The sequence below is a fragment of the Gossypium raimondii genome, chromosome 9 (assembly GCF_025698545.1).
Source record: "Gossypium raimondii isolate GPD5lz chromosome 9, ASM2569854v1, whole genome shotgun sequence".
In the NCBI taxonomy this organism is placed as follows: domain Eukaryota; kingdom Viridiplantae; phylum Streptophyta; class Magnoliopsida; order Malvales; family Malvaceae; genus Gossypium; species Gossypium raimondii.
The window spans coordinates 31,049,084-31,064,874 of NC_068573.1; the positions used below are offsets into that span (position 1 = coordinate 31,049,084).

At 30.0% G+C, this 15,791-nt stretch overlaps 1 protein-coding gene across 2 annotated transcripts; it reads left to right on the forward strand.

Annotated features, from left to right (window-relative positions):
* The first annotated feature begins 8,400 nt into the window (after positions 1–8,400).
* Positions 8,401–14,186, forward strand: LOC105798978 (receptor-like protein 4). 2 transcript variants are annotated; one of them, XR_008188845.1, is made up of 10 exons: positions 8,401–8,606; positions 9,388–10,440; positions 10,616–10,763; positions 11,764–11,835; positions 11,980–12,051; positions 12,656–12,727; positions 12,802–12,879; positions 13,062–13,243; positions 13,496–13,766; positions 13,923–14,186. XR_008188845.1 is itself a non-coding variant. In XM_012629269.2 (9 exons), exons 1-9 carry the CDS (start codon positions 8,534–8,536, stop codon positions 13,615–13,617), a joined length of 1,872 nt encoding a protein of 623 aa, XP_012484723.1. In that variant the 5' UTR covers positions 8,401–8,533; the 3' UTR covers positions 13,618–14,186. The 2 variants fall into 2 exon arrangements, 1 of the variants encoding a protein (XP_012484723.1); XM_012629269.2 differs by having other exon boundaries at positions 13,496–14,186.
* The last annotated feature ends 1,605 nt before the right edge of the window (positions 14,187–15,791 follow it).

Here is a 15,791-nt window from a genome sequence, read left to right on the forward strand (position 1 = left end):
ACATTAGAAAAATTAAAGTTAAAAACAAACATCCGAATATCGCATGGAACAAGGTGGATATATATGTAACACCATTGTCAATGGGAAGCCAATAGTAAAACAAGATTTCCATGGATGTTGCAGCCGATCATAGCAATTCATCATCACTCGACTACTCTCTCTCCTTCACTAGCCTCGTATGCATCGACCCTCCAAATCATCAAAGCAACAAAGATCAAAGTCCCCATGACTCGAATAAAAGTTCCCGACCAGACTCCGGTGGCGGTCATCTCTTGCCACTTGAGTTCTTGTTGAAATCACGACCACCATCTCTTGGCGGCGATGGCGAGAGGAAATTGAATGGGGAAGTGAGGAATCAAGGTAAAAGAGAGACGATGGGCTCGAAACCTTGGTTCGGCCGGAAATTGCTTCGATCATTTGTCTCGCCGTGTAGGGAATGTCGTGTTGTTAAGCCAAGTACCGTAAAAGCACCTGCTAAGCATCACGGACGTATCAAGTTGCATTAATGAATATGGTAAAAATTAAGGGGGTGTTAGGTAATAAAATCTTTTTTCTTTTTTTCATGTCCGCCACCACATTCTCTCTAAAAAAACCTTATTTTTATTGAGTGTGTTATCCTGAGCGGCTAGCCATCTACGACTGGTGGCTTAGTCTTCTTCCTTCTCCATAAGCCTATTTTCTCCTTCTTCTCTTTCCTTCCTCCGGTGCAATAACTTCTTTGGCCATGCTTTTGGACGAGCCGATGCATTAAAGGAGTGACTCCGATAGTGACAAGGCTAGACCCTCCGAAAAGTTGGTGTTGTGGTCATCACCAAGGAAGGTCTGAGCTTCATAGCTTACCTTTTTACCCCTAGATATGGAGCTTGAGGAGGGAATGACGACTCCAGCTATTCCAACGTCGGTGTGATTCACCAGCATTTGAAGGGGGTTGTGAGGCGATCGGAGATGGGGAGGACGCCAACACCTTCCTCGTTGATAGTAACCTCTATTTTTATTTCCATTTTCCTTTCTTGGTTCCTATGTTATGTTTGGACAGGCAAAATCTATGGTGTTCATCCCATGGGCGAAGACCCGGTTTTGGTCAAATGGCTTTGCCCAGATCTCAGCGCTCTTCGAAGCGTGCCTTGCTGCCCCGCATGGATTTGCAATGTAATGTTGTTGCATTTGTTCTCTCTAGCTTCCATTTTCATTCAATGAATGGTAAATGGACTTAATGCATACTAACTATACAAATCACTTTTATGAAATGCGAATACCATCTTCCAATAAAAACTAATGGGGGTATTTGGTTTATGTGCGACAAGGTTAATTTTGTTTAGCTATTTACCCCATTTACTTTCTCCCAAAATTTTACTCCCCTAACCCTCAAAATTTTTTATTTTTCCCCTAAACTTTTACTGTTTACCATTTACCCCCAAATAAAAAAATCATCCAAAAAATATCCCTAAATCTAAATAGTAATAATTTTATTTATATCTACTATTTATATTATTAAATTAAATTCCACATTTTATACTATTTATATTATTGAATTGTTTAATCATATTAAATCTTTATAAATTTGTTAAAATTGAATTATTGATGATGCCATAAAATATCGTGTTAAAATTTTATGTTGGTATCAATTTCACATATTTTATCTTTAAGATAATTTTATTAAAATCAACTTTTTATATTTAATATATTTTTAATTTCAAAATACATGGTGATAAAAATCGGAAGATAATTGAAGCAACTAAGCAAGCAAATAAGCTAACCCGTATATAAAAGATCAAAAAATAAATTATGAGAAGATCAAAGTTAATAACAAATTTGAGTACGGCGGGCAAATTTGATTATAATGAGTGACAATGGTTACAATGATCCAAAGTCATTTTTTTTAATTTAACTTGAACAAATATATTCGATTTGATTCAAATTTCATCTCACTCTACTCAATTCGAAAAAATTTCAAATCGGGTTAGGATGATAAAATAGGATTCGCCAACTCGATTAACTCAAAACATTTTCATTCGATTCGATTCGACCGAACGCTTACCCTTATAACCTGTGAGTTTTTTGGGGATTCCACAAGAAATATACAAGTCACACTCTTAACCCACTTCTTAGAGTACAAAAAAACTCCAAAAGTGGTGTATGAGATATTTTCCTTTTTCACTTAAAAAATGTTATTTGTTGTGGTTTAAAAGCAAATTTGACCAAAATGATAAAAATAAATAAAAATTGGTAAATTTGTTATAAATGTAATATTTTAAGCCAAACGTAATAGACAAAATATATAACACAATGTAATGTAATGGATAAAATGTCAACTTTTCTCGGCTTAAATATATAATTGAAACAATACTTGAAGAATATATGAAAGAATTATAGAATTTGATTTATTAGTTTTATTATTATTTTGTTTTGGTTTAAGTCATCTAAATTAAAGTAAAATTTTCAAAATACACATTTAAGGGAATGCAAAATTACCTAAAAAAAAGGTGATATTGAGATCACCTATATATTCCAGAATCTTAATATTGTTGAGTCTAATATTATCGGCTCAAGATAATGTTTACATTACTCTCGAGAATATAATATTTTTGAACCAAACACAATATAATACTAAATATTTATGTGCAAGTAAAATAGTTTTGTAAAACAAAATCATGAAATATCTCATGGATGAAAATCACCGCAAAATTAAAAGACATCACGATTTAATTTTTGAACTATATTTTTTCTTATTTTGGTATTTCATTTTGTTTCATTTTGGCACTTTGAAATATCATTTTCATCACATGTTATCTCTAAAATTACCAATAACCAATAAAAATAAGAAATGTGTCACATTATTATTACCAACCATTTTATTTTGAAATAAATTGAGATGAAAAAATAATTCAGTATCAAAATCTAAATACAAAATGTATATAATAGCTAAATTATGAATTAAACTAAATTAAAATGAGCCTTATTTTTGGTTATATAGTGGTAATTGCCTTGTCATGTTGACCATAGTGTAAAGAGTATTTAATTTGAATTTATTATTCATTGAATATTAATTATTAAATTTTATTAAATGTATAATATTTAAGGAATAAGTAAATTGTTTATTTATATATAATAATGGGTAAACTATAAAAATAATCACTTTTATTTGTCTCAGATTATATTTTAGTCACTTATGTTATCATTTTGTTATGAAGTAGTCACTCCGTCATTAAGCTCCGTTACCTCCCTAACGACAACCCTATGTGGCAGTCCAAATAGGTTTTAAATGCCAACTTGGATGTCAAATTGGGATGAGAATAGTTTTTTTAGTCAAAATGGAAAAGAAAACTAAAAGAAAAAGGAGACTGACAATTTTTTTTTCCAGTTCAATGTGTAATTAATTTAAAATTTCATTTAATTAAATTTATTTAATTAAAAACCTATTTTCGTCCTAGTTAGACATCTAAGTTGACATTTAAAACCCATTTAAGCTGCCACATAAGATTGCTTTTAGGGAGGTAACGAAGCTTAATGGCAGAGTAACCACTTCGTAACAAAACAATAATGTAAGTGACTAAAATGTAATATTTCAAACATAAGTTTATAAAATATTTGAGACAAACAAAAGTGACTATTCTTATAATTTATCTTATAATAATTCGAATTGAGTCAAATTCAATCATATTAACTTAAAATTAAAGTTTTTTTTCATTTAAATTTAAATTTATCCAAATCAAATTTATTAAACTCGAAAAATTAATTGATAACTCTCGACGATAAATCATTTTAGTCAACTACTTAATTTAGGAGATAAAATTTTGAATTGATTTATCATTTTTTTTTTCGCTTTATTTGTTATTTGTAAATGATGATGTAGATGTGACTCATTGCTATCGGTTCACCATAAAGTTGATCATATAAATCCTTAATCATATGTCCATTTATTTGGTACTAGCCTCAATAATCGTTGTGAATTTGACACGAGTGGAGTCTCTTCTTTAGTCATTGTCCCACAATTTGGGCTTTTTCAAAAATTTTAATTAATTACATAAATGTTTATTTTTTAATTAAACACGTAAATGACCTAAAATTTACAGTGAAAGTTAGTGAAGCTAAAGAGTTTGGCGCCACCAACATGTCACATCAGCAACTAAGATAAAAAATTAATTTTTTGGTGGAGTCATGTAAAATAACGTTACCTGTATAAATACTAGGGAAATACTACAATTTCTGAAAAAATGGAAGAACTTTTAAAAAAATTCATTTTCTAGTGGAGCAAAATAAATTAGCGCTACCAATTTCCAAAGTTGCCCACCCATTTTTCTTTTTAAAATTTTAAATAAATTAAGAAAAAACTTTTTTTTTGTCTTTACCTATTAAAAATATATTAAAATTTTAAAATTGGTTAATACTTAAATTTTTTTAATAGGTTCAAAATTTTAATATATTTTAATATATTAACTATGTTAAAATTTAAAATTGGTTATACTCAACATTTTCTTTAACATATTTAAAATTTAAAATTTTTAAGTTTTTAAAATTTTAAATATTAAAATATTTTTCTCTTTACCTATTAAAAATATATTAAATATATTAAAATTTTAAAATATATTTTAGAAAATTATACTGAATATATTAAAATTTTAAAATTGGTTATGCTTAACATTTTAAAATTTTAAATATTTTAAGAAAATATTTTTTGTCTTTACCTATTAAAAATATATTAAGTATATTAAAATTTTAAAATTATTTATGCTTAACATTTTCTAATATATTTAAAATATTAGAAAACTTAAAAAAAATCACATTGGAAACTAGTGGTGCTATTCTACATGGTTCTACCAAAAAAATGATTTTTTTATCCCGATTGCTGACGTAGCATGTTGGTGGCGCCAAATTCTATGACTCCACCAACTTTCACTATAGATTTTAGGTCATTTACATATTTAATCAAAAAACTAGGTCATTTATATAATTAATTAAATTTTTTAGGTTAATTTTATAAATAAAAAAAGACCACAATTTTATTACCAAAAGAATATTCAGTTTGAAAAAGATAGAATAAAATAAGGCAATATGAATGATGATGATAATGAGAGGAACCTTAGACAATTTCATGTTTAGCTATTATTGTCCTACAATTTGAACACCCTAAAGAAGGCAATGATTATAGCCATGTTGAGACACGACCAAGATTTATTTTCATCATATGTTGTTTTATAAATGAAATATATGCACCTGAGAGGGAAATATTCTTCATCTTACTCTTTTCTTTTAAGGGTTTATAATTACAGTACAAATTAGGGGCAGCCACAGAATCTTGGATTCCTTTAAAATCTATAATTTTATATATTAATATAGAGTAAAATTATATTTTAATTTAAAATGATAAAATTTTGATTTAGTCATTAATTATTTGGTATGCTGACAATTGAAATCTTTTAATTTTAGCAACGGCTAGAGATTTTATCACATGTCTAATTTATTTATTTATTTTAATTTTTAACTATAACTTATAATGACACAAAAAATTAACTCCACTCGTGAAATTAAAAAGTTTTTGTGTACCAAATAATTATCTTTTATAAAATTATAAACTAATATAATAGTAAAATTGTATTTTAACTCTTATGAGAATTTCTAATTCAACTTTAATCTTCTCGAAAAAATTCTAGCTTCACCCTTACAATATATCACTCATAATACATGTCCCATCAATGACTAATATAAAGCATAGCAAATGAAGAGGGAAAAAAAAAAAGAAGGGCAAAACTTACACATGACATACGCACGTAATAAGATTAAAGGCTAATTGGCTAAAATAAATCTACCTTAGAACTATATATGTCACTCAATAAGTATGCAAATTCTAATATCCTAGTCAAACTTCATTTGTAAGGTATAATATCGATTTTAGTTACATTTTTGTTAATTTGATCTTTATTCTTTTGAGAGTTAAATTTGGGTCTCAACCTTTTAAAAGAAATCAAATTTGATACTCAACTATTTGAAAAAAATTAAATTAATTTTTTATCGAAAATACCAACTAAAATGTTAACTTTTAAACATGGGAGCTTTATATAAATTCGCATTTACTTCATGCTAATCTTTTCATAATTTTTATGAACTTTTATATTTTTTGAATTTTTATTTTGAACATTTTATAAATTTTAAATTATTTGTGACGTGACATATAAGAGCAAATAACTCCATGTTGTCATGAAGTGCACGTAGACTATCACACGTATTGCCACACCAATATCATTAAAAAAATTAATGGTTTAGTCAAGCATTTATGTTAAATAAAAATAAATTGACTCTTTTAAAAGATTAATAGTCAAGTTTAGCTCAAAATACAATAAATGTTAAATTGACAAAGATTATAAACATTAAGAATTAAATTTATCATTATTCTGTTTCATAATTAACAAATCAATTTAATGTTGAACCATGGAACCGACGGATTGAAGTCAGCTTTTTTACAAACATACCTTTGAGACATTGTGGAATTGTCATTAAAAGTCCATATTTATTTATTTATTTATCCATATTAATAAAATGATAATGATAAAAAAAAATTATTTTGAAAAAAATAAATAAAGGCAATTGATCCGAAATCTTAGCGAAGTTGCCTTGCGCTTACTTTTGGCACACAACCAAAAGCCAAATGTAACTACTTCTCCACTGTCTCAAGGTATTAGGACTGCATCATCATCAACAACAAACATTGATTCTATTTAATTCCTTTATTAAAATGTTAAAAAATAACTATTATTTATTAAAATAATATAAATTTTAAATTATTTATTAAAATTTTATCTTTTGAATAATAATTTAAATTTTTTAATTTTCATTTAAATTCCCATCATTGATGGTGATTTAAAATTCGAGATGACAGTCAAACATTAATCTAACAAAATAAAATCTCCGTCGCATCATAAGAAACTCAAATTGTCAGTTAATTTAATTATCATTTCATATTATTTATGTAAATAATTATAATGCCATATTATTTAAGTAATCAATTAATATATTTATAATATTCATGTAAAAATCCGCATTTGTTGGTTTTAGAATACAAATGAAAAATTATGATAATTTATCATGTAAAATAAATATTTTTAATTTAAAATAATAAAAATAACTTAAAATTGTGTACAAGAAATTATTTTTCAAATGAAATATTCCTTTTAGAAATATTTATAATCTTTAAAAAATTATCAAATGATATTGAAGAGCCACGAAAAATAAAAGATATTTTCCTTCAATAAATTTTTAAAAATCAAAACACAAAATTAATATAAAAAGTTGAGAACTGAAATTAAACAAAAAAAAAAAACCAAGGAAAAGGCCATTTACGTAAATTCAGAGGATTTTTTAATTCCTTCCAAAGTCATCCCGTGAACTATCGCACCCTCCGCCTGGTCACGTGCCTTTTGTCGTCTGTTCCCACAATCGCATCTCTTGTTTACGTGGAAATAGCAATAAATATATAAACATCAGCTTAATTCGATATTTAAACAATTAATGTATATACTTTATATATTTTATTTATATTAAATTTAATACAAATAATGCATTAAATATCATTAAATATCTTTTTCATAAAGATGCTTTGCCAACTACCTCTTATGTCATTTACCAGTCACATAAAAGTGGGCCCCTAATAATAAATCTCTACCGCCCATCAAACTCGTACAGTTAGAAAATTATGCTAATGACCTTTTTACAGCCGTCGGATTAAAAAGTGTCCATCACAGTTAATAAAGCTCACTTGTACTAACATCAATCACAATTAATAGTACGAATTTATATATTTACAGGTATTCCATTTATTTTTTAAATAAGAATTTGAATGTTACGAGTTTTGATAATATTTAAATTTAAATATTTTAATTAATAACATTTTATTTTATACATATTTTTATATTAGTATAAATAATTAACTAATTCGATTTTAATTTTAAATACTAATACTCCAATTTAATATAAATAATAGCTTTGAATTTCAAATTTTACAAAAAAATGTAAATATTTAAATTTACAAAATTTTACATCTAATCTCGTTCACGAGTGGAGTTGACGAAGAAAAAGAAATAAAAAGGTTAAATTTTTGGTTAAAATTTGTTGTTAGCCCTATATTTGTACAGAATTTGAGATTTAGTTTCTATACTTTATATGTTAAAATTCAATCCTCTTATTTTTCAATTTTAAAACAATCTAATAAAAAATACTTATGATTTTAGTAATTAGATTGAGATTATTAAATCAAAAAAAGGAATTAATTTTTAACGTTTTAAGCATAGGGATTCAATCTCAAATTTTTGCGAAGTACAGGGATTAACAATATATTTTTACCTTAAAATTTTCCTTGACTGTTATTTCACTGCAAACAGCCAAAGACACTCTCACTCACTCAGTTACACACTAAATAAGCTTTAAAAAAAGAAAGATAAAAGATAAGAGAGAAATGTGAAAATGAGGCAATAGAAAAATAAAGAAAAAAGCAAAGCAAAGCAAAGAGGGAGAATTTTCGAAAGCTTTAAGCTAAGCTAAGATGCTAAGATTTACTCTCTTATGGCTTCTCGTTTTCCTTTTTGCATCTATTTCTTCATCATCAGCACGGCCTGGTTAGCTTCCACACTACTCCTGTGTCTTTCTTTTTGAATTTTTTTATTTGGATAATTTTTTGAGGTTACTTCGAGATTCGGTTAGGTATCTAAATATTTGAATTGTTAGATTAGTTGCATTTTGATTGAGCTTGTTAGAAATGACTCTTAATTTTCTATATTTCAGTGTACGGTTCGTTTCTTTCTTCAGTGATTTGCTAGATTGGCTTATTTTTGAATTGTGATTTTGTGTTTCGCGTTGATGATAATGAGTTGTGAGGTCGTGGATATGAATTTTTTTTATATGGAAAATTTAAGTCAATAGGTCTGGTTCAAAGAATCTAGGCAGTTGTTCGGTTTCGATCCTGTTTGGATGCGAGGAAATGTAGGAAAATGATCGAAGGAAAATTTTTAAGTTTTTTTTGGTACTTTGTATGCCATGCTGGTGGAGTTAATAAAGGAATTAAGCAACAAATTAGTTTATTAAGAAAAAGAAATATAACAATTCTTCCAAGGCCTAATGGGGAGAGGTATGAAGAATCTATTGATTGGTTGTGGATTCTAGAAGTATCTATTGTTGTTTTGGAATTTTAAGTTGGTAAAATGAAAGTGTACTACAATGGAACTTTGTCTTGTGAAACAAGAAAACACGAAAGAGTTGCTTATCATATGTATATTGTTTATTTTGCTTCATTTGTAGCTTAGAGCTTGTCGATAAACGAGTATTTGCTGTTCATTTTCTTATTTAACAGTTTCTTCTTGTTTGGTTTGTTTTTAACTCGGTCATGTTTTCTTACCACAGCACCTTATGCTATGCGTATAAGCTGTGGAGCTCGTCAAAATATCCGCACCCCACCAACCTATACACGTTGGTATAAAGATTTTGCATATACCGGGGGAATTCCAGCTAATGCAACGGCACCAAGTCATATCACTCCTCCACTAAAAACACTTCGCTATTTCCCTCTGTCTGAAGGACCAGAAAATTGTTACATAATTAATAGAGTACCAAAGGGGCACTATTCTGTGAGGATCTTCTTTGGATTAGTCGAGCATGAGATTGATAATGAACCTCTATTTGAAGTATCTGTTGAAGGCACCATAATTCATTCATTGAAATCAGGTTGGTCTAAAAATGATGAACAGGTGTTTGCTGAAGCCCTTGTGTTTCTTTTGGATGGCTCAGTATCTATTTGCTTCCACAGTACCGGTCGTGGAGATCCAACAATTATTTCTATTGAAATTCTTCAAATTGATGAAAAAGCGTACTATTTTGGACCAGAATGGGGTAGAGGTGTAATCCTGAAAACAACTTCAAGACTGACTTGCGGCACATCAAAGCCAAAATTTGATGAAGATTATAGTGGGGATCATTGGGGTGGAGATAGATTTTGGCATCCCATCAGAACTTTTGGAAAAAATGTTGATGCACCGAGATCTACTGAAAGTGGCATTAAAAAAGCTTCAACTGTGCCGAACTTCTATCCAGAAGCGCTTTACCAAAGTGCTGTTGTTAGTACTGATAGTAAGCCTGATTTAGCTTATACGATGGATGTGGATCCGAATAAGAACTATTCAATATGGTTACACTTTGCAGAAATTGATGCTACCATCACCAGTGCAGGGAAGAGGGTATTTGATGTCCTGATAAATGGTGGCACTGTATTTGAAAATGTAGATGTTGTGGGCATGAGTGGTGATCGCTATACTGCACTTGTACTTAACACAACTGTTGCTCTTAGTGGGAGGACTCTGACAATAACCCTTCACCCCAAAAAAGGAAATCATGCTATCCTTACTGCCATTGAAGTCTTTCAAGTTATAGTTGCTGAGTCCAAAACTTCTCCTGAAGAAGGTATTACTTTCTGCTATTACTTATATAGTTTTGCTTCTATGACTTCTGCCGACTGTTTATTCTGTGTATGAGAGGATCCAGTATTGGGAATTGTTTTTTACTGCGTATGCATGAACAAGATTCTTTCTGGTTGGTGGCAGACATTTACTAACTTGTTAAAGATTCCCGGTTCTAGTTAGGGCTTTGCAGGCATTGAAGAAATCATTGGGGCTGCCTAATCGTTTTGGGTGGAATGGAGACCCATGTGTTCCCAAGGAGCATCCATGGAGTGGAGCAGACTGTCATTTTGATAAATCTGGCGGAAAGTGGTTCATTGATGGCCTGTAGTTTCTTGATCTTTTGTCTTATCATTGAGTTTTGTTTTGTTTTTTGTTTCTGCTGATATTATCCGTTCTTTTCAATCTTCTTATGTCGGTTTCACAATTTATGTGGAGGAAACTGATGTCTCTGCTATGGCCTCTTCCACTGTTCTTTGATGTGATAAAAGCCTCCTATGCATATTTAATGTCCAAAGGGATATTACTAACATATTTTATCTATATTACTAGTGAACTTTTTCCACTTTAAGGAAGCAGTTAATCATAAACTGTTTCCATCTTTTTGCTATCTGCAGTACATGTTGCATTCTTAAGTTTTAACCAATACCATTCTACCTTGTTTGTGTCATATTATAAGTATGGAGAAGTGTGTGCTATTCACAAGCCTGGAAAAATATGCACCTAACTACCTCTAAGCATTCTCAGCCACTTGATTACTCCTGTTTGCTAGATAATGGATCTTATCCCTTAAGAATTCTACGAGTTTCCTAAAAGATTCTCATATGTACTCACAGTTTTCTAGTTAATGAGCCTTATCCACTTCGTTTGTATTTGTTAACAGCACTGCTTGTAAGATATGAGAAGCAAGTAAAGGCCGAAGCTGCTTCTATTCATTTGCTTTCCCTACATTTCTCTTTAGATTTGGTTTTCCCTAATCCGTTAGGCCTGAATTTCTGCACTCTATTCATTTATACATCAGCTGTGACTCCTAAGATCCTAATTACTGTGAAGACGTGAAAAATTAAATGCATGTTAGCTTTTGGAAAGAAACCACTTAATTTCCATTTAATGTCTGCTTGCCATGCACTGGCGCTGTGGTGCACAAGTATACTTATAGCATGTGTTTCCTGGATAATGAGTGCATTCTTTGTGAACCTAGAGCGTACGTGTTTTAAAGTTCTAATTGCAACCTTACGATGAGATTCATGCATGGCTTAATATGAATTGTCTTCATCATTTATATTGCTATGTTATAAGTAATTTCCTTCTATTTCTGCATGATCAGTGGTCTCGGCAATCAAGGTCTGAGGGGTTCCTTGCCTAATGAAATATCCAAACTACATCACCTGCAGAGCATGTAAGTGCAAAAAGTTCTCAATCACTTTCATTTTAGTTGCTTCTATTTTTCTTTCACAAACTGTTGCATACATATTCTTAATTTTACAAATTTTACATGCGAAGTATCCCTTCCTCTTCTTTATGTTGTACTTGGCTTCTACAGAAACTTGAGCGGAAACTCAATTCATGGGGTCATTCCATCGTCACTTGGAACAGTCACCAGCTTAGAAACCTTGTAAGTGCAGCATAATTTCTTGTCCTTCTTGAAGACACTTGTGATTGTATTAACATCTTCATGCAGAACTTTGAAATAATAATCTACATGCGTATAAACTGTGCTACACTTACAAGATTGTCCCTCTATATACAACCCTTTGTCTGTTTCCTCCGTGATGGATATTATTTAACTTGTTTGTTCCTTTTCATTTTTAAAGACAAACACATTATAGCGTTCGGAGGAGTTTTTCCAGGGAACCAAAAGTTTTCTCTATTAGAAATTTTACTTTCCAAATGTGTATGTGCTATTGATTAAAACAACTTAGAACTCAATGTAGACCTTTTTAGTATTTGCTGCATGAGCATGCGGTAGGTTTGATATAAATCATCATATCTAATGCGTTGTAGATCAACAATGCATCCATTTCAGTTGTTAGCTGCATTCTTTTCTTTTGATAGCCATCAAATTCTGGATGCATAATATTTACTTTCTTCTCTTAAAGGACAATTTGAGCCTGAATAATATATGGGTTATGAAAGACCATGATCTTTCAGTTCATCGTTTAATATTTATCTAAACTTCATCCATCTTGTTGATATAATGTGTGGACATATATCTGCAGAGATCTTTCCTACAATTTCCTTAACGGATCAATTCCTGAAAGCCTGGGAAAGTTGACTGCATTACGCAGACTGTAAGTTTTCAACCTGTTGGTTAACTCCGGAAATCTAATACAGTGGGAGTTTGATTTAAGTTCTCATTTTTCAGGAATCTTAACGGCAATTCTCTGTCTGGAAGAGTCCCAAGTGCACTCGGAGGAAGGCTTTTGAATGGTGCTAGCTTCAAGTATGTTCTAAGAATCTCATTAGTATTGGTCTGCAATGCAATGTTTCTCAAAGAGGAATGAACTTTTCACATGATGATGATAAAAGGAATGAAATACTAATAAAAGATACAAACAAAATCATACACTTGCACGTCTATTATTGCAACTTTTATACCGGATACTTACTTTAATTTCCATGCAGTTTTACCGATAATCACGGTCTCTGCGGCATACCTGGACTACCAAAATGCGGACCCCACCTCTCTGCTGGTGCGAAGGTTGGCATTGCCTTTGCTGTATTTTTGTCTCTTGTACTTCTTGTTATCTGTTCAATATGTTGGTGGAAACGGCGACAGAATATCCTTCGAGCACAGCAGATTGCAGGTTAGTACCTTCGGGATAAATCTCATAACAATTAGTCAATTACTATAACAAGTTTATTTAGTGAATAACTATTTTTAATATTAAAATTGTTTGGCTTTAGATCCCTTGGGAATCGTATGAACATGAGACATCCTATGGTAGTGATTAATTAAAACCTGCAAAGTTTCGCATAAAATCAAAGTTTGCACAAAGCCACATTTGTTGTACATCTTTTTTCATTTCTATTCCGAACTTATATTTCATTCTCTTCAGCTGCATCAAGAAGTGCTCCCTATGCAAAAGCAAGGACTCAATCATCACACGATATTCAGATGTCAAGGAATCCTAGTCGTGGCCGGACAGCTTCCGAGAATGGGCCGAGCTTGCTATCGTGATCCAATCAGTTTTCCATCTCTTTGTTGTGTTTATTTTTGACCAGGAAGATGAATTGCAGAAACAACCGAGTTGATTTTAGTTCATGATGCCCTCTGCCTATTCTCTTGACAAGCAAACCGGTAAAAGCCGATAGAGTCGCACCTAAAAGGTATGATAACCATGAAAAATTGATACTAAATGCAGCAAAAATGAATCGTTTTGTACATTAATTTGTTTGACTCTTCTTTTTTCTTTAAATCAGTTTTGTCAAAAAAAAAAAAAATCTTGTAACTAATTGAAGAACTAACTAAATGCATATAAAAAGGAAGAAGCCAATATTGTTTCCACCTATATCTTTTGTGCGGTGAAACCAGAAAGGGAAAAGTGATGTCTACTGGCTTTTTCATCTTCTTCATGGCAGAAAGGAAACAAAAGGATTCTAACAATTGTAAGCATAGCTTAATCCTTTAAATTCATTCTCACAAGTTTTAGGTTCCTTTTATTTATTATTCAAGTGTTGTTTAGAATGTTAACAAAATATAAAGGCTAAGCTATGCTATGGTATTAATATTATATGATTTTTTGTTTACATTTTGTTCGATCAAAATGTCTTGGAATTTACGCAAATACATCTATATTTGTAAATAATTGATCTGATGATATTATTTGTTTTTTTAATGGAAGGGTTCACTTACGATGTAAAAATTATTTATATGATTAATGTTTTAATAATCCAACCGTTATATTTTATGGTTTATTCATGTAGACAATGCATGTGAAATTTTATGTAAATTTTAAAACTTCTAACTATTTGCTTGTAAAAAAAAATTCAACCTTTGAATATATATTAATGTATAGAGCATTTTAAATCAATATGAAAGAGATATCGAATCTGTTAGGAAATTTACATGCATGATAAATACAATTATATTGATATTTTTAACTGTTGGATTGTTAAAATATTAATCTTGTAAATAATTATAAAAGTGTGAAACTACTTAAGTTTTTACGCTAACTTTTTTAAACGATATTTTTAATTAAGATTTTAATATTTTATTAAATTCTTAACATTAACATTTAACATCTTTTTCTGAGTTTAACATTTTGTTAAAATCTTTTAAATATCAAAATTGGTTTGAAACTTACTTTGCTGTGTAAATTAGATTAGATCAATTAGTATATCAGTTTGAAAATAAAGGGTGAGATCAGTTTTAGAGTGAATTGGAGTTAAAGTGTGGACAGTTGAATTGATAAAAATTTGGTTGAATTAATTTTATTTACCCTAAATTAATGGCCCAAACTGAAAAACCCCAATAAGTTTAACCCATTTAAATACTTTTTAAATAAAAAAGCAAACCTAAATTAGATTGTATAATCGATGTTTATGTCATTATTTTTATTTATAAATTTTAAAAGTTTTTTCTAATTTTTACTTATTTTTCAGAATTTTTCCTTTTTTTGGATTGATCAAACTAGTGGTTGGGTTGAGACTTAGTGACTTGAATGATTCAACTATTGAGCTAAGATTTGATCCTTAAATAATAGAAAGATCAAATTTTCAAGAAGAAAAAACTACGGGGACCTTTTAGAAACTTTAACCATTAGAAAAACAAGGAAGGTAGTTTTTTATTATTTATTATATGAAAGTACAAAAATAGCCAAACTTTATGAGAAAAGCAATCCTTCTTTAATCTCATTACACTTTCACCTAATTCCAGCGTCAGCACAGCACTGAGGCGACCGTCGTTTTAAACTCTTACAGTTACAACCATTTTTCTAAGGTGGGTCCCTTGTCTTAAGCTACGTGCCGATATTACACCGTGGACCGAATCTGTCGGCATCCAAAGGGAGTCCCCTACTCACGTTACTCTTTAACCTTTGCTTCTTAATTATTAATGTATTACGACTTGAACATATATTATGTAAGAATCTTTCAACAAATCTAGGACATTAAAACTTTTCAATTAAACCGTAAGATTTCATTTTCCTAATGAAGGCTCCATCAAACTAAATTAATAAATTTACTTTTTTACAAATACATAAAATATTTTCAACTTTTTTCGATGTTTGTTTCAAGTAAAATAAGATAGTTAATGTAAAAAGTTTTTCATTTAACGTAAAATTATCCTCTTATTTCCGTAAAATGTCTTACCAAGATTTTTCCCGTAAGATATTTCCTAAACTGAAAAGGCTC